This window comes from Astyanax mexicanus, chromosome 1, assembly GCF_023375975.1.
Source record: "Astyanax mexicanus isolate ESR-SI-001 chromosome 1, AstMex3_surface, whole genome shotgun sequence".
NCBI lineage: Eukaryota > Metazoa > Chordata > Actinopteri > Characiformes > Acestrorhamphidae > Astyanax > Astyanax mexicanus.
The window spans coordinates 19,947,478-19,974,077 of NC_064408.1; the positions used below are offsets into that span (position 1 = coordinate 19,947,478).

The 26,600-nt window shown below is 38.6% G+C and overlaps 1 protein-coding gene across 1 annotated transcript; it reads right to left on the reverse strand.

Moving 5' to 3' along the window:
- Window positions 1-14,086: 14,086 nt before the first annotated feature.
- Window positions 14,087-26,314, reverse strand: bspry (B-box and SPRY domain containing). The gene is made up of 6 exons (XM_007254022.4): window positions 25,278-26,314; window positions 21,601-21,699; window positions 20,178-20,408; window positions 18,764-18,789; window positions 18,544-18,668; window positions 14,087-17,271 (listed from the first exon to the last, which is right to left on the reverse strand). Exons 1-6 carry the CDS (start codon window positions 25,674-25,676, stop codon window positions 16,736-16,738), a joined length of 1,416 nt encoding a protein of 471 aa, XP_007254084.3. The 5' UTR covers window positions 25,677-26,314; the 3' UTR covers window positions 14,087-16,735.
- Between the last annotated feature and the right edge of the window lie 286 nt (window positions 26,315-26,600).

Here is a 26,600-nt window from a genome sequence, read left to right on the forward strand (position 1 = left end):
TTCTTTTCAGTATAACATAATGTGAAATTTTTCCATTACCCCTGTGCAATTAGATAGATAGATAGCTATCCCTTTGCTGATGCAACACTGTGAATTTCCCCACTGTGGAACTAATAAAGGATTATCTTATCTTATCTTATCTTTGGTCTTTGGTCCTCCTAAGGTCTTTTCCTCTGATTCAGAGGGAGTTTTTCCTTGCCACTGTTGACACTATCTCCATTGTGATTATTACTCATACGAGGCTTGGACTCGTATCTCGGTAAAGTTGTTTTATGACATCATTAGTTGTAAAAAGCGCTTTATAAATAAATTTGAATTGAATTAAACTGAATAGAAAGAGATAACAAGAGGGCAGGGCTACAGTACAGCAATACAGAATAGGATTACAGCAATACAGAATTAGTCGATACAATCAAAAATGCTGATTATTTAAATTTGTCAACTTCAAATTTCATTATTAATTTGTAACAGTAACGCATTATACAAAGTGCTGGGGACAGAAGCGCAATAGGAGATGGGTAAATGGATCACTTACATAGTTTACACTCAGTTTAGTCTGGATCGCCCAAACACAACAGATTAAATATTTACTTACTAAATATCAGTACTTTCCACATTTAAACAACATCCAGACATTTAAATGCCTTTTAAATCTCATGTTCAGCTGTTTCTAATGTTTTAGAGATGGAGGACATGGCATTGAACGTTGACTAATCGACTAATCAAGAAAATAATCATCAGATTAGACGATTAACAAAATAATCATTAGTTGCAGCACTAATACAGAACACCTGAAAACACTAATGAGAAGGTAAGGCAAAGGTAAAGACAAAGGAGGAAACACAGACCAACACAAACACAACCATGTGCTATAAGACACATGACAAACCAAAACAACCTGACAAAGACTGGAAGACAGGGAAGCAAAACAGAGAAGTAAAATACAGGAGCGAGAGCTCACAAACTAATACTCAGAGACACAGTGCCTCTTCTCCATCCCTCTTATCACAATATCTTATGACAACTTGCCAAACTTCCAACCATGTCCTATTTTCTGTTTTCTAACAACAGAGCACATTGTATATTTCATAACATAATGCAATTAGAGCATTCCAACATTGTGACAACATTGCAAGCACGAAACAATAGGTTGTCACAACACTGTCACAACATTGTCACAATGTAAACTTGTTTGCTTGACTTGTGCATTCCTCCTGAGTGACAGAACTGTGGGCACCAAAACAATAGGTTATCCCAATGCAGTCACAATGTAAACATGTTTTCTTGTATTCTTGTGAATTTTAACATTGTGGGGACCAAAATAACAGATTATCGCAGCCTAGTCATAATGCAACAATTTTATTTACTGGGAACAGAGGACAAACACATTGTGTCTGAGTCATTTGATTTCAAGTATTTGCAGATACCGCGTCCTGATACGATATTTTGGCAATGCAGTAAAAAAAAAAGAACAAATGCCAATTGTTTATTAAAGTTTTTTTTTTCTGAATTCATGTTAAATTATTACTGAAACTGTAACAAAACATATCGTTTTATCACAGAAAGTATTATATTGTAATAGCCACTAGTATTGTACATTGTACACTTCTTAAAGGAAAATAATCACCTACAAACTATATTAATGGAAACTATATATTTCAGGACTTCAGGAATTTACTTGAAACTAACAAAAACCACCAGTACAAAATCACTAGTGTACCAAACAGTGTAATTATAAACTGTAAAAAAAGATTTTTTTTTAATAATGGGTATTTAAAAAGTAAAAAAAAGAATCAGCGTTTGATTGGCAAAATGTAATGATATTTATGCTAGTGGTGTTAGTCACATAAAATATGCATTGTACTAATCACCACAAAATGCTCGTGCCCTGTATGTTTGGAAGGGAGACAGTAATAACAGTGTATTGTGGGTTTAGGTCTGGCAGACTGGAGTTTTTTTTTACTGTATTATAAAATCTCAGGGTAGTTTCAATGCTTTTTAAAATGAGAATATTTAAATGTGCTGAGAGACTGAGTTTAACTGAGAGCATACAAGAGGAAACGTGACATCAGCTCTGTGGGCATGTGTTTGTGAATGTGTGTGTGAGTGTGTGTGTGTGTATATGCATGCGTGCACAAGTGTGTGAGAAATCTGAAACTCTTGTCTTCTATTTTTTAGAGAACAGACGGTGTCACATGAATGCAACTTTGTGAAGTTGTCACAAGGGCAATCTCATGACCAAAAGGCAATGTTACCTACTGGTGAGTGTGTAACAATTTAGAGAAAGCATAAACAGCACAACCTCTTCCAAACAGTGTCCTCAACACGATTTATTCATTCATTTAGGAATGAATGCTGGAATGTCATGGATCTTACACAGGAGGATAGAGACTCTGACATCAGCACACATTTAATCACACATACACACACTGTAAACCCAGAAGTTGTTTGAACTCAAATGATTTAAGTCTGTTTTACATAAAATTAGATGTTTCTAAACAATACTCAACTATTTGTGGGCACAAATACATTCAAACTGAGATCTTTGAGTTGAACCAACTGAGTTTAGTCTGTTGCCATTAACAGCTTCTTTTCCATTGGCTTCTGTCACAATCTATTTGCATACTGGGTGTGTCCAACCGTTTCTGACACTCACCATCAGTGTGTAGCGATTCCCCCCTGGACTACCTTAGAAATAAATCAAGATCCCCTTTAGTTGTAATAACTTGATGTTCTAAGTTATACTAACTTAAGTTTTCATTACCCATTACTTAACTTTTTAAGGCAACCGGTTTCCTCCATTCTGTAAGTAAATTCAACTTATCCGGACTTACAGTGCACAAATACAAGCACCTAGCAACCCTTTGGGCTTTCTAACGATTTAACAACCACCTTCAACTTCATACAGCATACCCTATATTGCCAAAAGTATTCAGTCACCCATCCAAATAATTTAACTCATGATTCAATCACTTCCATGGCCACATGTATATAAAACCAAGAATCTAGGCATGCAGACTGCTTCTACAAACATCAGGGAAGAATGGGTCGCTCTCAGGAGCTCAGTGAACTCCAGCACCTGTGCAACAAGTCTAGTTGTGAAATTTCCTCACTACTAAATATTCCACAGCCAACTGTCAGTGTGTTTATAACAAACTGAAAGCAATTGGGAATAAAAGAAACGCACTCTATCAGCATAAAATAACAGAGCAGGGTTAGCGCATGCTGAAGTGCATAGTGTGCAGACACAGCCTTCAGATTGGCTGAGTAACAGTTCAGCTTCACAGAATGGATTTCCATGGCTGAGCAGCTGCATCCAGATCTTACAGCACCAGTGTCACAGATGTCATAGTCACATATTCAGCTATTTTGCAAACACTATATAAGCAACCATGATATAAGCAACCATTATTTATTATTAATTCATTATTTAATTTTTAAACATTTAGACTAACGGCCTAAATATAAATAATAACCAATTTATATCACAATGATATATTAATTAATTAATTGTTGATAAATACGTTTTTTTTAACAATACAGTAATCTGCAGTCTGGCGACAGAACAGCTGACTGTAAAGTGTCGTCCTCACTATCTGCCTCGTGAGTTTTCGGCGGTGTTTGTGATTGCTGTGTACATAGCACCGGATGCTAATGCTAACAACGCGCTGAAGGAGCTTTATGACAACATCAGCTCGCTTCAGAACAAGCATCCGGACGCGTTCTACGTGGTAGCGGGGGATTTTAACCACGTAGAACTGAAGAACACGCTGCCGAGGTTTTACCAACACGTGAACATTCCAACGCGAGGTAATAACACGCTGGACCATGTTTACTCCTCTGTGAAAGACGCTTACAAAGCCTTCCCCCGCCCCCACCTCGGGCTATCGGAACACATCTCCATCATGCTGGTCCCCGCATACCACCCCCCACTGCGACGCTCAAAACCCACACAGAAAACCATCACGGTGTGGCCCAGTGACGGCGCCGCTGTGCTGCAGGACTGCTTCGGCTGCACAGACTGGCAGGTCTTCAGGGAGGCTGCTGAGTGTGAGGGGGAGCTGGATCTGGAGGAATACACATCTGCTGTTCTCGGGTACATCAGCAAGTGTGTGGAGGATGTCACTACTACCAAGACTGTGACTTGCTACCCGAACCAGAAGCCCTGGCTGAACGCAGAGGTGCGTTCCCTGCTGACAGCCAGGGATGTTGCCTTCAGATCTGGAGATTCGGATGAACTCAGGAGGGCTAGAAGAGAGCTGACTGCTGGAGTTAAGAGGGCAAAAGCTGCATATGCTCAGAAAATCCAGGGACACTTTTCCTCCCAGGATCCACAGAGCATGTGGAGGGGCATCAAGTGCATCACGGACTACAAATCTAACGTTGCACAAAGCTCCAAAGACCCATCCCTGCCTGAGGCTCTCAACACGTTCTACGCCCGCTTTGAGAACCCTGACACACCCCCCAGCACCAGACTCCCACACTCACCAGGAGAGGAGCCCCTCAGCGTGACACCAGCAGAAGTAAGGAGGACGCTGAGGAGGATTAACCCCCGGAAAGCTGCCGGCCCGGACAACATCCCCGGACAGGTGCTAAAAGACTGCGCAGACCAGCTCTCAGACGTCCTGGCCGACATTTTCAACGCGTCCCTCATCCAGGCAGCTGTCCCCACTTGCCTGAAGACCGCCACCATCATCCCGGTCCCCAAGAGCTCCACAGTGACAGGTCTGAATGACTACCGGCCAGTAGCCCTCACTCCAATAGTCACAAAGTGCTTTGAAAGACTGGTTCAGACCCACATCAAAGCATTAACAAACCATCAACATCACTGTGGATCCACACCAGTATGCATACAGGAAGAACCGATCCACAGAGGATGCCATTTCCTCCGTGGTCCACACTGCCCTCACCCACCTGGAGCAGAAGGATTCCTACGTTCGGATGCTCTTTGTGGACTTCAAATCTGCTTTCAACACCATGATTCCTCAGACACTGTTAACCAAACTCTCCTCACTTGGACTGAGCTCTTCCCTGTGCAACTGGGTCCTGGACTTCCTGACCAACAGGCCGCAGTCTGTGAGGATTCACAACATCTCCTCCCCCTCCATAATCCTCAGCACTGGCTCCCCTCAGGGCTGTGTGCTGAGCCCCCTCCTGTTCACACTGCTCACATATGACTGCTCACCTCTCCATCCAGGCTGTCATATTGTGAAGTTTGCGGACGACACGGCAGTGGTTGGATGCATCACGAACAGAGATGAGTCCAGCTACAGGCAGGAGGTGGAACACCTGGAGGATTGGTGCAGAGAAAACAACCTCTGCATCAATGTAAAAAAGACAAAGGAGATGATTGTGGACTTCAGAAGGGGCAAGCATGCCCACCTCCCCCTGCATATTGGAGGATCTGCGGTGGAAGTGGTTAACAGCTACAGGTACTTGGGTGTGCACCTGACCAGCAACCTCACCTGGAGCAACAACACTTCCACTCTGGTCAGGAAGGCACATCAGCAGCTCTACTTCCTCAGGAGGCTGAGACGAGCTGGACTCGGGAGCGTAGTCCTCACCTCCTTCTACAGATGTGTGGTGGAGAGCGTTGTGTGCTCCAGCATCAATGTGTGGCATGGAAGCTGTTCTGCTGCAGACAGGAAAGCACTGCAGAGGGTGGTGAAGGCTGCACAGAGGATTGTTGGAGTTAGCTTCCCCAGCACCACAGACATTTACACCTCCAGATGCAGGAAAAGGGCCACCTTAACAACACACTGCACTGACACCAAGGACAAATTACTGTTTACAAACATGGTCACTTTACTTGCACTGAGACACTTTATCTCCACTGCTCTAATTCACATTATCATGCTGCTATAGCACACTTGCACTCTGGACTTCATGTTGCTGAACCTTCTACTCTCTATTTATTTTTTTTATTCTTTGGGATATTTATCTATCTATTTTGTATATTCTATTTCTTTTATTGTATTCTTTTTTTATCTATATATCTACTAATAACAGCTCTTTGGGTGTAAAACTGGATCGTGAGATCACAATTTCGTTCCACCTCATGTACCACATGTGATGCGAATGACAATAAAATCTCCTTGAATCCTTGAATCAACAGCAGCTATAGCTATTTAGACAACATCCCAGCAAACACAGCAATTATGTGTCAGCCATATTGTTTTGGTGCCCACAACACTTTTAGAACACTGAAATGCACAATTTCAATGCACTATTTAATAAGGTAATCTTTTTAGACCAAGAGGCAAAGTTGTGGTAATATTTTAGAGAACGCAAATTTTTTTAGCAACACTATAAGAACATAAACAACAGTATGGTAGGTTGGTGAGTTTGCAGGGTCAACAACAACTTACTCCACATAAGAATGTATGCTAGAACGTTCAGGAAATCCCTCACACAGGAGGAGGAACTCCAACAGCTGCACACATAGAGGCAAATACAAGCGCCACCTAGCATCACCTCAGCACAGACCTGTGATATCTTAAAATTTAACAACCACCATACAAATCAACTACACACATCATAACAACACCAGAAAGTCATAGCTTTGTCACATACTAGCTCATTTGCAACCATTTAGCAGGTTTTAGCAACCAAATAAACCCTTTTAGACCCTGCACTAATTCAAATAAACATCATGTAGTTTCTTTTTTCAATTGTTTTTTTTTTTTGCACATCACTAATTGAGACCCGTTGTCCATCAGAAAAGATCATAATTTAGCCAATAAAACAGTAGCTTAGCCCAGTCTACTGCACTGGACAAAACACATCAGCAACTCTGGGCATGTCTGCAGCACTACAGAACAAACAAATAATGCAAAAGTAATACTCATTATTACAATATTTTTATATAAATTTAATATTAGGATAGCAGTGTCTTATTTTGTTTGCACTGTAGACAGAAAACAGCATTCTTATATTTTTTTTCCATCATTGGAACAAACTTCAGGTCTAAAATCTATAATCTTGGCAACAATCTGGAGCATTTAAATTAATAACAACAACAGTAACAATAATAATAATAATTTACAAGTCATAATATTGTTCACTCAACCAAATAAAATGAACAGAAATACTAATATTATAGCTTTATAACATTAAATGAAAATATCAGCAAATTCCATCTACCAAATTAACAACTACCTTATAAATAAAAAAAATAACATCATAACAACAATATGCTACATCATCACTAACTAGCGATTTAGCATTCTAGGTAATACCTTTTCTACCACCTTGGCAACAATCTGGAATATTGTATTAATGGTCGCTTTGTGCAACTATTTACAGTAAACTACTACTGCTACTATTAATACTGTTACTGTTACTACTACTATTACTACTACTACTACTAATAATAATAATAATAATAATACAGGTCAGACTATTGTTTTTATACAGATTTTATACAGCATTTATACAGATTTTTTTATGATTAAACAACTAAATAAAAACAACAAAAAGGCACTATAAAGTAATTTGCAATACAAAACAATTAACAGCAGCTATACTTGTAAACTTAGCCAACATAAACTTCGCCCACAAACCTTTCTCTATATTGCAGGTCAACCTGAACACATACTGTATCTGTAGGTGTTTACCAGTGACCGTTAACTGATCGATTCCTTCCCTTCAAAGGAAAGTCCTTTAATCACCAGAGCATGCATGACTTCTAATAACCAGAACCAGTGTTTCCCCCAGAAGATCCAAGCTGTAACTCCTACTTAGGTGATGTTCTGCTCCATCAGCCATGCGTTCACCTTTAAGTCCCCTCTGAAGTCCTGCAGGATTCCTGCATTTTCCCTCTTTTGTAATCCGATCCCAACAAATACCCAGAAGAGCTCATAATCCAATGCCATCAACACAGAGACTACAGGGACTTGTCGGTATCCTGGTCAGTACAAGTAGGTGTAAGGTTTCCTCCAGCTTGAGGTCCACAGTGTGTAAATATCATCTGAAGACCACTGTGTCACACGCAATAGACACATTAATAACATGTCTAGAGTTAAGAGTGCTTTGAGAAGAAAAAAGAGAGAGACTGAGAGAGAGAGAGAGAGAGAGAGAGAGAGAGAAACATGTAGTGCTCAGACTCCCTCTAGTGGAAACTACACTCTAAGAAATATAAGTACAGATTTGTACTTAAAAGAGTACAAAGCTTGTCGCTGGGGCTGTACATTGAGGCACAAAAAAGTACCTTTCAGTGAAAGTCCTTTTTTGTACCCATGGTTTTTGTGGCAGTAAAGATTATAAAGATTATAAACATTATCATCAACTAAATATGGCTCAAAAACTTGATGATACAAAATTGTCTGGCTTTCAAATAAAAAATGTGCAATGTAAATATATATTGTTCATTAGTACAGTGATACAGAATACTAAATGTACCCTTTGGCTGGTTAAATGGTACAAATTTGTACTTATTGCTGTTAGAAATTACTTTGTACTTCAGAGGGAACAAATCTGACCCTGTAAAGACCAATATTGTACCTTTGAGGGTACAATTATAAAGAGTGTACCTTCGAGTACAAAAAAGTACTCATATCGTACCTCTGTTTTTTAGAGTGTACTCCAAATTCATTACAGCATAAGGATAAACCTAAAAGTAATGTAATGAGAAAAAAATCCATTAAGGACAAATGCTTAGGCTGCATCACAGGGTCCTATAGTGCACTAAAACACAAAACACATTTTTCTAAAAGCCAAAATGACTATAATCTTACATTAAATATTATTGTGGATGAATTTGGGATGCACTAGGCTTCATTTTTCAGCTGCATATATGCCTATTGAAAATTAATGCATTTTGGTTCAATGTAAACATATATTAAAGAAGCTTAGGGTGGGACATTTCAGTTCTCTTGAGTTAGCTACATATGTCTGCTATATTTTTGCTGGTGTGACCTGATGATAGATTGCAGACAAACCAAAAGGGTGTCAAAATGGTATATGTTTATACTTCTCATTCAACCACAATCAAATTCACTCTGCATCTGGATAGAAAGATTTATCTTGATAAGATTTTTTCTAAGAAGGATTGAAAACAAGCTGAAATTAAATAAGAGTAACAAGACTATTTTTTAAATGCAAAAAGTATAAAGTACAGATAACTGTGTGAAAATGTAAGAGACAAAAAATAATCACTGCAGTAAAGTATCAATAACCAAAATTTCCACTTAAGTAAGATAACAAGGTATTTGTACTTGATTATTTGACTCCTCTGCTGGTGAGTAAGACTGTATCTTACACCACTGGCTATGTTTCCATTAAAGCATATTCAACACCACCAGTTCAGTACCCTCACTCCAGTTCTAACAAAGTGTGTTTATATTAAGGATATACAGGAGGAAAGGGTAACATGTCAAAGTGATGTTACAAAATGGACCAATTACTCAACCTCACATAATATCACCAGGAGCAGATAGTTTCCACACCTGCAGCGGACTCCACCTGAAGCAAACCCCAAACGTGACGAACACTTTTCACACTTGACCAAACATACTGAACTTGTGGAGCCAACAGGTACTAAGTAACCTGTACCAGTTACTAAGTAAAAAAATATGTCCTAATAGAAAAGCAAAAAGTAGAGTAAAATATATGTGCCAGCTTAATTTTTGAAATAAGCAGGACTGTGTGTTGGCAAGAACCTATGGTACATTATGGTATACAGCTCTAGAAAAAAAATAAGAGACCACTTAATGACGATGTTTATCCCGAAATATAATCAAGAGGACATGGATGATCACAAGCCATCAAACCAAGCTAAACTGCTTGCACCAGGAGTGGCATAAAGTTATCCAAAAGCAGTGTGTAAGACTGGTGGAGGAGAACATGCCAAGATGCATTAAAACTGTGATTAAAAACCAGGGTTTTTCCATCAAATATTGATTTCATTTTTATTGATTTCAAATTAAAACTTTAGGAATATGAACTTGTTTTCTTTGCATTATTTGAGGTCTGAAAGCTCTGCATCTTTTTGTTATTTCAGCCATTTCTCATTTTCTGCAAATAAATGCTCTAAATGTCAATATGTTGTCCATAGTTTATAGAATAAAACAACAATGTTCATTTTACTCAAACATATACCTATAAATAGCAAAATCAGAGAAACTGATTCAGAAACTGAAGTGGTAATTTTTTTTCCCAGAGCTGTATATATTTATATCATTTTTTTAAGGAAAACTGTCATAGTATGAAAACACACCATCATATGCATTAAAAGGAGTAATGAAAAAAATATTTTTCATACAATTATAACAGTGGGATCTGAAGACAGTGTACAATACTGCTCTCTAGTGGTCTGGTTTTAAGACCACACAAACTACTGTGTGCATCTCTGTATGTGAACTCCAGTTACAGTCACTGTTGCTCTCACTGGACGATGGTAATTAAAGCAAACTTTTAATGATCTGGTCTAGGATCTACCTGACTCCTAAATACCAAAGGAGGAGTGTAAAAACAACAGTTCTGGTATGCAGACCAGCTCTGTTAGTGTAGGAGGAGGATCACAATTAGCTTATGCAGCACATGCACAGCTAATTACACTCCAAGTGTTTATTTTGCTATGGGTGGGAACTGTCTGTGGTTAGCAGACTAAAAGTCCACTAGTAGAACATAGCTAACTCCAGAGCCTTTGCTACTGTGACAATGAATCTACACAGATCACCTCACCTGAGCTCACCGTAGCTTAAAGCATGAGATATCTCTGTATGTTTACTAATGGATCTGTTTTTGTTGTAGGACATTGGACAACAGCCTGCCCTTACACCGCACACATGGACATCAGAATGTGGATGCATTATAAAAGATTAACAGGATGTTTTGCGGTCAGATAAAACAAAAATTAAGCTTTTTTTGGCCTTTACCACCAGGGGTTGCATAGACTGATCTGATGCAGCTGTTGACAACTTAGTTGGAAGAAAAAAAAAAGGTCAGCAAATCATTTTTTTAGCCAGGCTACACAAAGCTACCATCACCCTGCAGTAAGTTCAATGTTCTAAACACAAGTACAGTATCCAACCAGGGTTAGTACACTTCTCACATTGCTGCAAATATTGTATTATATTACATTATAGAAATGCAACTTGATATGACTTCATATAACTTGATATAACGAGTAGTCAGTATACAGCATGTATAGATTTACTGTGTTCTTAAAAATATCTTAACAGGTGTGGTTAAAGAGCAGGACAGTCAAATTTAGTGTTTTGGCTACAATTCTCTCACTGGCCACTGGATATTCAACATGGCACTTCATGGCAAAGAACTCTCTGAGAATGTGCTCAATAGAACTGTTGCTCTCCACAAAGATGACCTAGGCTATGACAAGATTATTAAAACATGATGGTCAACTACTTTTTTCTTTTTTTTAAAATTAGTCGATTGAAAAAAAAAGTTGTGCAACCCCCTACTCTGTGCCTGTTCCTCATCATACACCATCCCAAAAGTGAAGTTTGGGGGTAGTACCAGTCAAAAGTTCGGACAAAATGTGTGTTCCTTTTTTAATGTTTTTTTACATTGTAAATTAAATTTGATATTAAAGACAATATTAAAGCTACACAGGAACACATACAAAATTATTCTGTAAATACAAATGCTTTTGATTCTTTTAAGTACCACATTTATCTTTGAGGACAGATCTGCCCCTGGAATAGTTTTCTCAGCGTCTTAAAGGAGTTTCTGCTTTTTTTAGGTCAGGGGATTGTGGAGGCCAAACTCATATTTGTCCTTTAACTGTTTTCATGTATTTAATTTTAATATACAATAGAAAAAAATAAATTATATAAATAAATAAATAAAAAAACATAATATGAGAGAGTATGTCCAAATTTTGACTGGTACTGTATATACAGCACTGGAAAAAATTAAGAGACCACTTCAGTTTCTGAATCAGCTTCTCTGATTTTGCTATTTAAAGGTATATGAGTAAAATGAACATTGTTTTTTTTTAATGGACAACATTTCACCAAAATTCCAAATATAAATATTGTCATTCAGAACATTTATTTGCAGAAAATTATAAATGGCTGAAATAACAAAAAAGATGCAGAGATTTCAGACCTCAAATTAACGCAAAGAAAACAAGTTCATATTCCTAAAGTTTTAAGAGTTCAGAAATCAATATTTGGTGGAATGACCCTGGTTTATACTCATAGTTTCCATGCATCTTGGCATGTTTTCCTCCACCAGTCTTACACACTGCTTTTGGATAACTTTATGCCACTCCTGGTGCAAAAATGTAAGCATTTCAGCTTGGTTTGATGGCTGATTATCCATCTTCCTCTTGAATATATTCCAGGGGTTTTCAAATTAAAAAATAAACTTCACCTTTTACATAAGGCCAAAATAACACAAGTAGCTTAAAAACAAAATTATGAATTCTCTATAGTGTCCAAAGCCAAAGTTAACATCTCAGCAGAACCAAGAAACTGCAGCACTATTTGGACTGTGGTACACAAGAGTAAATCTAAACAAATCCTGTACAATTGAGGGTGAACATCATTCCTACACATTAAAATATGTAGATAGAAACTTACCCCAGCACACTTTAAAGTTGTTACTATTGCAGTGACACAAGTACTCCCAAAATCTAGTGAATTACAGTAAGTAATCATAATTTTGTTTGCTACAGGATTAGCTAACACGCTTGTCCACATGTCTTGCAGTGCGGGGTTAGTGATGCAGTCTGAACCAGTTTAGGAGGAGACTGCTTTCTTTCTATTTTCTATCTAAAGCTAGAGGGCGCTCAGAGTGAGGCCTTATTGTATGAGTGTGAGAGGTGCTAAACAGGTGATAAAAATGTTAACAAAAATATATTTTTATACTTTTGCTCAACAAAGTATTGTCTTTTCAATTTTGAAGGCAGAAAAATGATATATATATAAATCATCAAAAACAGCACCATAGATACATTCACTTTAAAGTTAATTCATCTACAATAAGATACCTACTGCTGATTGGCTAATAACTGGATAAGATCACATCTGCTGGCTGCTGGCACTCACTGATTACCAAAATGTACAGTTGAGAGTGTTAGTAAGCTACAGAGCCCCTAAGGTGACATCATGATAAAAAAAGATTTGTGGCCACTACTTATTAAGGCATGGTCACGACTTATTAAGGCGTGGGAATGAGATAATTAAGGTTTGTGAATGAAATAATTAAGTCGTGGCCACAACTTATTTAGGCGTAGGAACAAGATAATTAAGTTGTAGCCAGAGAATAATAAAGCTTTTCTGTAAATTATTGCCCACGAAAAAGACAGAATATTATATATTTTAAATTTATCTTATTTTATTTTTTTCTTAGAATAAATTATGGTGATTTATTGATTTTTAGAGTATCTTGCAGTGAGACATGAGGAATGATTCTAAGCAAAAAGACACTTAATTGTCATACTAAAAGATGATTGGCTCAGACGCAGACAGTATGCAGATCTTCCCTATGCAGTCATATTGTGCACAACACCTGAGAGCTGCTTGCTTTGTTAGCTGTGAAACAAAAAGATAATTTAGATAACTCGTTCCCACTCCTTAATGAGTAGAGGCCATGCCTTAATTATCTTGTCCCCCTCACCTTAATAAGTTGTGGCCACGCCTTAGGATCTCTACCCAGAGACATTATGAAGTGCCATCTGGTGTCATTGGATCAAGTGGTAGTTCTTACTATTCTACAAGTGCACTTCTTCTTTGAATGTGTGCAGGATGGTGGGTTCCACTATTTAAACGATCTAAACCTGGGTGCTCTCAATTGTACTTGATACACCCCACCTCCAAACACACTTTTGGTCTCATTGGGAATATTACCTGTAAAATTATTCTATAAACTCTACTGCAGAAAGCTTGTTGAGATGAGTTTAAATGGGATTAACTCATTTATTAATATTGCTAAACTAGTTAAACTAGTTAAACTGACCGAAAGTGTAAGAAAGATATTGTACTCTGTCCACATTCAAATTATGTTACATTATATAGTAAGTAAAGATTTTAATAAAAACATGTCATGTTAATGTAATTTTGTCAGTACAAATCTGTTGAGGACAAATTACATTTACTTTAACTACTTTTTCTTACATATCCAGCATTTCCATTTTTTTATCCTCATAATTAATGTGAGCATGTCGAAACTCATCAGAGGTAATCCTAGGCATGTGCAATATACTCCACACCCATCACACTACAGTAAATACAATATACCAGTAAAGCTCTAGGGGGAGGTGGGGATGTGACTGTTATCTGGGTGGAACCCACAATGCAAGAGCCTGAAAAGTGGCTTTAAATGTTTTATTATTTGCTTTAATTTAGGAAAGAATAAGAAAAAGAATATGAACTTCTGTCATAAATATATACAATTATTATAATGTAAAATAATACAAAAATACAGAATAGTTTTCAGGTATTACCTTCAATTAAATTTATCAGAATACCACTGAAACCATTCTGCACAACACAGAAAATATGAAAATCAGAAAACAATCTTTATACACATGCATTTCTTTGAATACGGTAATAAATATACAATGGTAGATCTTGTGTTTAAATCTTTGCATAGAAATAATTTCAAGCAGAACAACTACATAATAAAATCTAAAACACAAAATCTACAAAAAAACTAGCCATTCATTTGGCAGCAGTGCAGTGCATGCAAATATACAGAAATGGAACAGCAGCTTTGGGTAATGGTCACATCGACCATCAGAATAAAAAAAGAACTGCTGATCGGTGAATGGTGGAATAAAGAAAAAACATATGCATGGACAGATGCATTATTGATGAGAGAGATCAATTTATAAAGGCTAGACTGGTTGGAGCTAACAAAAAGACAACAGTAACACAGATAATCACTCACTAGTATTTCACTATGCTAGAATAAAGTAGCCTATTCAGATAACCTTCCATTTCAAAATATGCCCAGGAGCTACCCTGTACAGTATAAGTCTGATCTTCCTGGTAAATATTTAATTGTATCAAGCACCAATCGTTTTAGCACTTTAGTACATATTGCTACTCCAGGTTTGACTCCTTCATAACTCAACAATGTCAATGTTGTGAATAAGAGCGGTTCACTCTGAACAATCTGCAACCATACAGATGATCCTTGGAAATAAATATTTTTGAAGTAAAAAATATTCCACTTGAAATATAAAGAAACTCAAGGCATCAAAAACACAAATAAAATTACTACTAAAACTACTGTACAAGCAAGACTGGCTGCACTAGCAGTTAGTTCTTCTTTATCAGAGAGCAGTGGATCCTCAGAGGTTGTATTTTTTAATGTTTTTGAACAAATGCTTTATTACTAGGGGTGGGAATGACAGGGCATCTCACAATATAATATTATCTCGACATGTTGCCCATGACAATGATGATATCAGAATACTGGTATTCTCTACGATACTTCACAACAATGGTGCTACTGAGGAGGATAAAACACTCCTAAATAAGCAAATACCAGCAATTATGGATTTACAGCTGAGTTACAAAAATTATGTTCAGATGTAAAGTTATCAATTTGTACTGGCAAGTCCTGCTTCAGTCGATTGCTAAATATTTTTTTGGCAAGGCTAGTCTATTATTTTTGTTTTGTACAGTTTATACAAAAGTTATGGCACCCCAAAATATTTGAGTAACATTTATAGATGTCTCAGATTAGCAAATAAGCTTGTAAAGTCTATGACTTGTTCACAGTCCTCATAAGGAAAGGCCAGATGATGTAATCACAAAGGAATACATAATGTTTGACTGTACCAACAATCAGCAGCCATGAGTTCCTCAAAGAACGCTCATACATTAAAGAGGCTATAAACAAGATAGCAAAGTGTTTTTACATAGTTGTTTCTTCAATTCGTAATGTAATTAAGATATGGCATTTACTTAGAATGGTGGGGTCAAGCTATCACCAATAAGGACAAAAAAATGTTCAGAAAGAACTGATGGTATAATTGGTAGGAAGGCAAACCAAAACCCCAAAAAGACCTGTAAAAGACATTTAGGAACATTTACCAGATTCTCGAGTGGTGGAGTAATTTGACCTTCATAAAAGCCTTATCAATTAAAGAACGTTTTCGTCGGTGGCCATCTCTGAAGCACACAGGGAGCAGAAAGGGTTAAAGACCTTTGGGGTATTTAATCGGGGTATTAAAAAGAGTTTGTTCTGCTGTTGTTGGTGTAACTATGTCTACTGTATAGGGAAGGCTTTCTTTTTTTCCCATAATATTATTTATTTTTTTCTCACCAATTTACCCAACCCACTCATTAGAACTCCCCCTATTACTAGCGATGCCCCAACACCAGGAGGGTGAAGACTGGCATTTGCCTCCTCCGACACATGTGAAGTCAGCCACTGCCTCTGCACGCTTGGAGGAAAGCGCAGCGACTGTGGACATCACCCTTTTGGAGTGATGTGGGGAGAGAGCTCCATCTTTCCACCCAGAGAGAGCAAGGCCAATTGTGCTCTCTCAGGGCTCCGGTAGCTGATGGCAAGCTACGTGAACAGGATTCGAACCACAGATTTTCTACAAGATTTTGGATCATTGCTGTGTGGATTTGATAGCATTAAGCGACATTAAGCAAAAATTAGTGCGGCCAGAATGTTGGATGATTACCACCCTCCATCAGATCCCAACTCCTCAACTCATCCCATATAGTGAATTACTGTTCAGCTACATATATACCGTATTTGAGTCTCATATTTTAAATATCTTCATTCAGCTAAGCAGCAACAGTCAGTGCACTATTGTGACACTTTGATCAGCCACAGCACAAGTGGGCAGCACCGGTTCTGTAAAAGCCTGTCTGACGGTGTGCAGAATGGACATAGTGTCAGGATCATAAAAGAGCAGAGTCTGCATGCTCCAGTCCAGCAGCATTGCCACTTTGGAGGGTCTCTTCACCACTGCTACAGAAATGTTCCTCCCATTATGGCAGAAGGAGAAGTCTCCATCATAGTGTGAAAGGACCCAGGACTTGGCGTTGTAGCCCAAGCGGGCATCGTTGCCTGTGCCCTTGCGCTGCATGCTGGCATAGCAGACACCCACTTTGAAGGCACCACTGGTGCCCACATCCAGGGCCCAGCTGTGCTGTCCTGAGGTGATGGGGTTTGAGCAGACAGCGTTGGGCCAGCTGTCGAATCGCTCCGGGTCGTATGGGGGTGACTGGCGCTGACGCTTGGGGAGGAAGGTGAGCGTACGGCCATCAGGTGACAGTGAGAGGAGAGGGCTGACGCTGCGCTGGTCGAAGTGCAGGTGAGCTGGAGCACGACCTATCAAGTGGACAGAGGAGATATATTAATGTAAGTTATACTTTAAAGACTTTATCACACAGAATCTGATTTTTACATACCAAAAAAACACCATGAAGTTTTAAAAACAAGCCCACCGAGTCTGAAACTGACAGACTGTGTACATTTTTAAAATTGGAGGCTGTGCAATTTTCTGCAATGTCACATGCATTAAAACCAGGCTAACCAGAGCATGTCAGGTAGGCCTTAGAGCAATGATGTCAGGATAATTAAATTAGCAATTTATCATACAATATATGGACATTACTTTTTTTTTTGCTAAATCAATACAGCCCATTGCATTAATGTGAATAAGCCAGTGTGCTGACTTTGTTAAAACAGTTTTTTATGTATGTTTGTAGATCATCAGCTCACAGATGCCTTGTGCTGATCAACATCACCCCAGGAGTGATGAGGGGAGAGAGCGACATCTACCCACCAAGAGAGTGCAAGGCCAATTGTGCTCTCTCAGGACTCCGGTAGCTGATGACAAACTACATGAACAGGATTCAAACCAGCGATCAAAGCAGAAGAGTAGCAGAATACAAAAGCTTGAAACACAAACAACCCCCTTACTATCCATTCATCCATCCATTCATCCTCCTTGAAATGTACAGACAAATATATCACTTAGAATAAATTAGATTTTTCTACATGGGGTCATAGAGAGAATGAGGCTGCCTTGAGTTGTGGAGTGTGTAGCCCTTTTTTGCTAAATTTCCCTTTGGGTCAATAAAGTATCCATCCATTCATCCTTTACAGAGCACAGAGAAAAAATGCCATAGGCACAGTGTGAAAGTTCCACTATGTTTAAAACTGCATCTGGCTAAAAAATCTCCTTGCACTACACTGATTGAATCACAGGGCAGGGGTACCCCCTGGACAGGGTGCCAGTCCTTTACAGGGTACTATACACACACATTTATTTACACATTCACAAATTAGTACCTCAAGGAAACCCTCACAGACTAACATAATTTTTTTTCATGGGCACACCATGCATAAACACCATACATATTTATGTTGTAGTCAATCAGCGTTCAGTGATTGCTCAGTTTGCATGTCAACAGTGCTTGACACTGCTTTACTTGCATATCATCCCTCAGTCTCTTTTAAATAGGTATTAAGCTATGACATATGCCTTCTTGTCATTCACAGACAAATATCTCACTTTGAATAAATGAGATTTTTCCTAAATGGGGGCACAAGGAGAATGAGGCTGCCACGAGTGTGTGTCTGCGGGTGTGTACTGACCAGATGGTCCCAGCAGGAGAGCACTAGCCCACAGCCCCAACATGAGTTTGCTGTCACTGCAGTCCCTGTTCAAATTCAACTGCTCTGTGTCTTTGGGCTCCCCCACACCTTCAGCCTCCTCAATCCTGATGTGGAACACACACAGACACAGATGTGATGCAACTTTACAGACTTTAAATATAAATTGTACTCTACAGCAGGTGTGAGTTAAAGAATTTACCTGTCTGATATTTCCTGATTGGAATTCTGCAAAGCAAGGAATCAGAAACACAGTGGTCAGTACAACTCAGTATTGTCATCGTGCAAATTACAGAACACTGTGGCTTACTGTGCAACTGTCATGATTACATGATTAAACTTGCTCCAAAAATGAATGAGCAGTATACACTCACCAGACACTTTATTCGGTACACCTGTCCAACTGCTTATTAATGCAAATGTCGAATCAGTCAATGCATTTAGGCATGTAGACATGGCCAAGAAGATCTGCTGCAGTTCAAACTGAGCATCACAATGGGGAAGAAAGGGATTTTCACACACAACCATCTCTAGGTTTTACGGAGAATGATCCGAAAAAGAGAAAATGTCCAGTGAGCTGCAGTTCTGAGGGTGCAAATGCCTTGTTGATGCCAGAGGTCAGAGGAGAATGGCCAGACTGGTTCGAGCTGATTAGAGAACGGCAACAGTAACTTAAATAACCACTAGTTACAACCGAGGTCTGCAGAAGAGCATCTCCGGACATCAGCACAACACGTCCAACTTTAAGGCGAATGATGAGCTACAGCAGCAGAAGATCACACCGGGTGCCACTCCTGTCAGCTAAGAACAGGAAACTGAGGCTACAGTTCGCACAGGCTCACCAAAATTGGACAATAGGATTGGAAAAATGTTACTTCGTCTGATGAGTCTTGATTTCTGCTGCGACATGCGAATGGTAGGGTCAGAATTAAGCATCAACAACATGAAAGTATGGATCCATCCTGCCTTGTATCAACGGTTGAGGCTGGTGGTGGTGGTGCAATGGTGTGAGGGATATTTTCCTGGCACACTTTGTGCCCATTTGTACCAATTGAGCATCGTGTCAACACCACAGCCCACCTGAGTATTGTTGCTGACCATGTCCATTCCTTTTATGACCACAGTGTACCATCTTCTAATGGCTACTTCCAGCAGGACACTCGAATGGCCTCCACAGTCACCGGATCTCAATCCAATAGAGCACCTTTAGGATGTGGTGGAATGGGAGATTCGCATCATGGATCTGCAGCCGACAAATCTGCAGCAACTGTGTGATGCTATCATGTCAATATGTAGCAGACTCTCTGAGGAATGTTTCCAGTACCTTGTTGAATCTATGCCACGAAGGATTAAGCAAAAGGCAAAAGCAAAAGGGGGTCCAACATGGTACTAGCAAGGTGTACCTAATAAAATAGCTGGAGAGTGTAAGTTCTAACTGTATAATAACCAGGGGTGATTCTAGGACCAGGAGGTTTAGGGGTGCTGAGCACCCAATAAACCCAGCCTCACTGCCCCCATGTAATTTCATACACGATGAACTGTAAATGAATTTGAGGAGAGTTATTCTTAATATTGGGAGCCATTTAAAGCTGTGCTTAAATCACTGATGAACTCACCACAAGCATGGTATCGGTGGAGTGTGTGAGTGTGTGCACCAGGCTGGTGCGTGCATTGGAGAGTGTGTTCAGTGCCTGGCTCCAGTGTGCTCGCTGGGTGAGGAGACACTGTTCCACACGCTCTTCCTCCCTGTGCACGGCCTCCAGCAGACGCTGCTCCTCCTCCTCCAGAGCCTCCCGCACTGCATTCACCTGAGCCACCACCCGCTCTCGAGCACTGCTCGCCTCCGCCTGCACCACACAGTCATTACAGTGTTATTAGCTCTTACAGTACCTTACCATACAGCTCTGGAAAAATTAAGACACCTCAGATGGGGTCTATCAATCTATTGAGCCACTAATACTGTCCACACCCATTATTTAACTTTTTTTTCAAGATTGTACTCATAATTATGTTTGTATATTCTTGCTCTGTAACCCAATTCAGTGCCTTGTTTGCTAGAATATTTAGACTTGAATTAGATTTTGCTCCACTTTAATTTATTCTAACTAACACCTTGGTAAAAGTCTTGGTTCAGTTGTCATTACACTTCTCTTTTTTATATAATTTATTTATATTATACTATCCCATTTTCTCCCTAATGTGGAAGGCCAATTACCCAACCCACTCCTTAGGACTGCCCCTGTCACTAGTAATGAGTTTAAAGATCACCACATGCCTTTTCTGATACATGTGAAGTCTGAGGAGACTGAGGATGATGTAGCACTAATGGGTAGCCAGCATGCTCAGAAGAAGGTGCAGCTGATACATCAGCTAACAGACTCCTGTGCTGAACAACATCACACTAGAAGTGATGTGTGTGGAGAGGGTGCCATCTACAGAGGCCACTTATGCTCTCTCAGACTCCGGCTGCTGATGGCAAACAGCGTGACCCAGGATTCAAGTCAGCAATCCTCAGGTCACAGTGGCAGTGCCATAGTCCACTGGACTGCTGTTGTACTTGTAATTTAGCTAATTTTATCTGATCTACTGAGTTATAGGCATATCTCATTTATTCCTTTTGCCTCAGAAAAAATATACCCTCTTGGATTATGTACCGGATGGTTTCCATAATCATAATTCCAGGGTTTTTAACCTTTTTGGACTATATTCTCAGACACTATAATAAGATGCCTCATTGTTACATATTAAAACATATATTGTACTCATTTTGCACCCACGCAACAAAGCTAACACTGTATATTGGTTAAAGGTGCAGGAAAGTCACCTCTTTAAGTAGTTGACACAATAAAGAACCAACCTATCACGCCTTCTGCTTATCATGTGACCCTTAAGACCTTGATTAGTTAAATAAACAGAGAGTTTTGTTATTAGACAAAGCTAAAATCTCCTTGGCATAAGGGTAGCTACCCCAAACAGGTGTTTCTGCATGTGCTGAAGTGTGTGTGAGTGTATGTAAATTCATGTAAACCAACCGCTTACCTGTACGGCTTTTTCCTTTGCAGTCAGCGTGTGCTGTATGAATCGTTCGATCCGCAGCGCTTGCAGCTGCATCTTCTCACAGATGTCCACCAACTTGTTCTGAAAGACAAGACAGAACAATTAAAATAAAGTGGAATTCCACTCATATGTTTCACATTGTCAAAAAAAAGATAATTAACATGTACCCTACTAAAAGCTATTACATAAATAAAAGTATGTGATTAAATAAGAATACACACAATGCTTAGTTCCTATGATTGATGCAATGGTTTATGATAGCTTTTAGGCTAAATTTACAGAACATATTTAAAAATAAAGCAGTTCAAATGTCTCTTTGAGTGATGCCATAGAAGAACCTTGCATAAAATTGTTGTGTGTTAAGTGTGAATACCCTTTAAACTGGTAAAGAACCTTCACATCAAGTTAAGTTGCACACTCACACATCTCCTTTACAAATATGATTCATTGTGTAACCTACAGTTCTTCTACAGCATCCCTAAAAGATCTATGTGAAACACCATTTCAATGTACTTTGCAAAGTGAAAAATTAATTTAAACTAGATAAACATAAATGCAGAAAAAATATTCAAAATATGTTTGTAAGTAAAGGTATTAAGAAGTTGATTAGAAAAAACACAGGACTGTTTGCTGTCTACTCTGTGAACTTCAGATACTGTATGGATCAGTTTGGTTCTACAGGCAGCTCACCTGTCTGCATGATACTGGAAAAATATTATTTCATTATTATTATGCATTATTTTTAACATTTAGTTTGTCTGCTTTATATATTGTGATATAAAAATACAGGGATTACCAACAGTTTCTCCACAAGTTAATGATCCAGCATGTCTCGTGATATTAAGAACACCCTCTTTGTATCAGATATTTGAGTAAAATAAACAACATTCTGTGGACATAATTCGACTTCTGTCATAGATATCTAATGGAAAATGATAACAGTGTGAATTTACCTTTTGAATTAGGCACAATTGTTTTTAATAAAATGTATATTTTACATTGCACATGACATTGCATGTTCTGTGATGTGACTGTTGCACAGGTGCCCATTGCAATGATGATGCTGAAACAATATACTGTGCAGTCCTCCCTGATTTTTACTTTAATGGGTGATTAGATAAACTGGCATTGGATGGTATCTGCAAATGGTTAAATAAACAGGCTGATAATATGTTATTGTCAATTTCTATTTATTCTTATATATGTGTAAAGTGTACACTGACCAGATGAACAGCTTTTTGTATAAATTCCAAACATGTCTTTTGCATGCATAGTGCTGTATTTCTAATTATCTGCAGGTAAGTGATAAAGCAAATAAATAGTGCCCAAAAGGTGTTGTTTAGATTAACCAGTACTGTACACGTATCAACATATCAAATAAAAACTCAGTAGACATGCGTACTGTAAGTTTATGCTCACTGATGTTTTTGTGTCAACATTGTGACCACTGGTTACTGCCACTGTCAACAAATGTTAGTATATTACTTTTACAGAAAACCATTTAACCTGAAACCACTCTCATCTGATACTGTTTCTTATCTCAGTGACTGATACAATACAATATGTGCAGACATTTGTTAAAAACTGGTGGACTTCCCCTTAAAGTTCCACACTGACATTCAATACCCAACATTTCTTTACAAGAACAAGGGCCTTGGTGTCCAGGTCATTCTACTAAAATGCCACCATGCTAATACGGCTCTGTTAAATGTCAACATGGCAGACTGTTAAAAAAATGTACAGTGCGGGGTGCTAAACAAATAACAGTAAAATTGCTTAGTATAGTGACAATAATGATAGTAGTATATAGTAGACAGAAAAGAACAGTGTTTACAAACAACTTATTTATTTAGCTTTGTATTTTATGTACCTGAATGTATCTGAATGCCTTCAGAACATCAGGAGAGACTGGTTCAGTCAATTTTAATATGTTTCAATAAATATTTAATAATATTAATATTAATTAAATAATTAATTAATAAGAAATTAACACAATTAGTGTTCAATACCCACTTTTATGCTGTGTATGTATTTTATTTACCATATTAATGCCATCAGCAATTCATGAACATAAGCAAAGTTTGTTTTTTGTTACAACAAATATTGTGTGTATCATGTAACTGTATCTTCTTTAAATATCGCAATATAAAATTCAAATATCATGATGCATAATGTTCACCACGTCGTCCACCCCCTGGTAGAAATTACTACTTAACAATAAAGTTTTACTGTGTATTTTATGTAGTGATTTCGGAAAAGATTTTTTAACAGAACTGAAACTGAAACCAAATGAAACATTTGTCCTGAGGCTGATTGCAAACCAGTTTTACATTGTAAAAAATTTACTGAACTGAAGATTTTTTAAACATCACATCAGATTAATTATCAAAAAAGTATTATCACTTGTTCAGCTGAACAACATGTTTTATTTATGTTTGCACACATTTTCGGTGCATTCCTAATTTTATGTCCAACACACAAGCACAAACTGGTTCATTCAAAAATCGATCTATTTGGAAATATTGCTAAATACTGCATATTGTGCAACAGTACTGTCTTAAATGCTGTGATATAGTTCACCATATGGCCCATTGCTAGTAGGTAGAAGTGAATGTAGCATAGAATGCCATCAATGTCAACAGCACATGAGCACAAACTGGTCTAGTTGATTTAAACATTTTGCAATTATTACCAGACATTACCAGTATAAAATACTAGCGATAGAGACTTGAGTAAAAGTCCAAGTCAAAAAGTGACCTAAGTAGTACTTAATAAAGCATGCAGCATACTTTGTACTTCAGTATTGCAAGTAGTTTATTCTAAAATGTATAATAACTAATGACATACTGAAAGTAAAAGTACAAATGCTGTGCTATGTATTTATCACAGAAAGCAGTGGAAAGTTGCAATGGGAGCAGTCTACTTACAAGAACAGCTTTATAGCTTGATTCACTCATGGCTGAGGCAGCTGTGTAACATTTTGTATAACTGTAGTGACTAAGGATGCAGCACATAAAAATGTATAGGAGTAAAAATATTAAACTCATTTAAAGTATGTACTAAAGTAAAAGTTAAAGTATGAGTAAGAATAATACTCCAGTAGATACAGGTAAAACAGTGAAGTAGTTCTACTTTGTTTTTATACTTCTCTGATTATTACTGTGTATCGTGATATAATTTTTATCACAGGATATCATCTTTAAATCTTTATTGTGACATAATATGATAAATATGTGAAACTGTGATAAAAAAAAACAGGCTTATTTCACCAAATATTGGTTTCTGAACTCTTAAATGATTTGTGAATATTAATAATTTCTTTTTATTTTATTTTGCATTATTTGAGGTCTGAAAGCCCTCCCTTTTTGTTTTTTAGCCATTTCTCATTTTCTGCAGTTTTCTGAATGACAATATTTTTATTTGGAATTTGGAATAAATGTTGTCTGTAGTTTATAGAAGAAAACAACAATTTTAATTTGGCTTATAACATATAATTATAAATAGCAAAATCAGAGAAACTGATTCAGAAATTAAAGTGATCTCTTAACCACAGTGTTGGGTATGTTATGTCCTATGTGAAGCACACAGACAGTAAACAACAACACAAGTTGAGTTACATTCTTCTGTCACAACGTTACCTTAATGTTTCAGTAACTCACCCTGACGGTCGTAGCTCGTTCGGTCAGCTGTGTGACTGTGTGACCCTGGCAGGAGCCCAGAGTTTCACACAGCGAGCAGACCGGCCTCTGCTCGGTGTTACAGTACCGGTCCAGCTCCGACTGGTGTGCGGGGCAGAGCTTCACTTCAGCCGGGGAGCCGGAGTCCGCCGCGGGGCTCGCCCCCGCCACCGAGCCGTTTGAGTAAAGGGACGGAATTACGTTTATCCAGGGGTCTTCAGACAGAGTGTCAGAGAGAGGAGACCCCTCCACCGAGCTCCTGCTCCTGCTGTTGTTATTGTGCTCCTTCTGAGACCCCCGGAGTCCGGGGTCCTCCTCCTCCTGCTCGGTGTCCCGCAGCGACACCACGGCCAAGTCACAAAGTCCGTAATCAGCACTCATGACTGCTGGAGAGAGGTGGGAGTCTTCAGCTGTGTTAAAAACAGCAGCTACAGCGTTAAACTCTACTTTACAAAGCTTAGATAGTTATAGCTATTACCCTTTCTCAGCTGTTCTTTTAGCTGCGCAGCAGGTGCATCCAGTTCTGCCACCCAGGCCTACCTGGCCTACCTGTCACAGGTGTACAACACGGAAGTTCCAGCTCCAGGTGGAGGATCCAGTTTTTCCAAGAGAGAGAGAGAGAGAGAGAGAGAGAGAGAGAGAGAGAGAGAGAGAGAGAGAGAGAGAGAACGAATGAGCGAGAGAGAGAGAGAACTTACGAGCGAGAGAAAGAGAGAGAGAGAGTGTGAGAGAGCGAGAAAGAAAGAGAGATAGGGAGAGGGAGAGAGGGAGAGAGAGCAAGAGACAGTGAAAGTAAGAAAGATATATTGAGACTAAGGGAGGGGAAAAAGTAAGATATAGAGAGAGAGTAAGTGAGAGAAAAAGAGCGATAAGGATAGAGAGAAAAAACGAGTAAGAGGGATGCAGAGAAAGAAAAAAGAGAGAAAGAGTAAGAGAGAGAGATAGAGAGAGAGAGAGAGAGAGGAAGTGCTCTCTAGTTTCACAGGACAGCCAACTAAACTGGATAGTTGACTTTAACTGAGTTGAGTCCCTCAGCAGCTTTCAGAGTTGAGATCCAAGTTAATCATCCCATTTGTAAAGAGCCAGAGTGGGCGGAATGGGAAAACAATGGCAGGTTGATGTTAATGGTCAACCCAGTGGCTCATGCTCTCACAGACCTACTGCACAATAATGACACTCACATACTCTCTCTCTCGCTCTCTTTCTCAGGTGTGCCCTTGGGACTGGATGCAGTCAAATCACAGCAATGTTTATTCCAAAGTGTGTTGAAGCCAACCAGGGTATACTGAAGCAGGATACATTCTA

Coding starts and splice junctions, on each gene's coding strand:
- bspry (XM_007254022.4), bottom strand. CDS start 25,676: ATGAGTGCTGATTACGGACTTTGTGACTTGGCCGTGGTGTCGCTGCGG. Junction 21,700..25,277: donor AACGAGCTACGACCGTCAGG/GTGAGTTACTGA, acceptor CTTGTCTTTCAG/AACAAGTTGGTGGACATCTG. Junction 17,272..18,543: donor TCTCCTGCTGGGACCATCTG/GTCAGTACACAC, acceptor TCCACTTGATAG/GTCGTGCTCCAGCTCACCTG.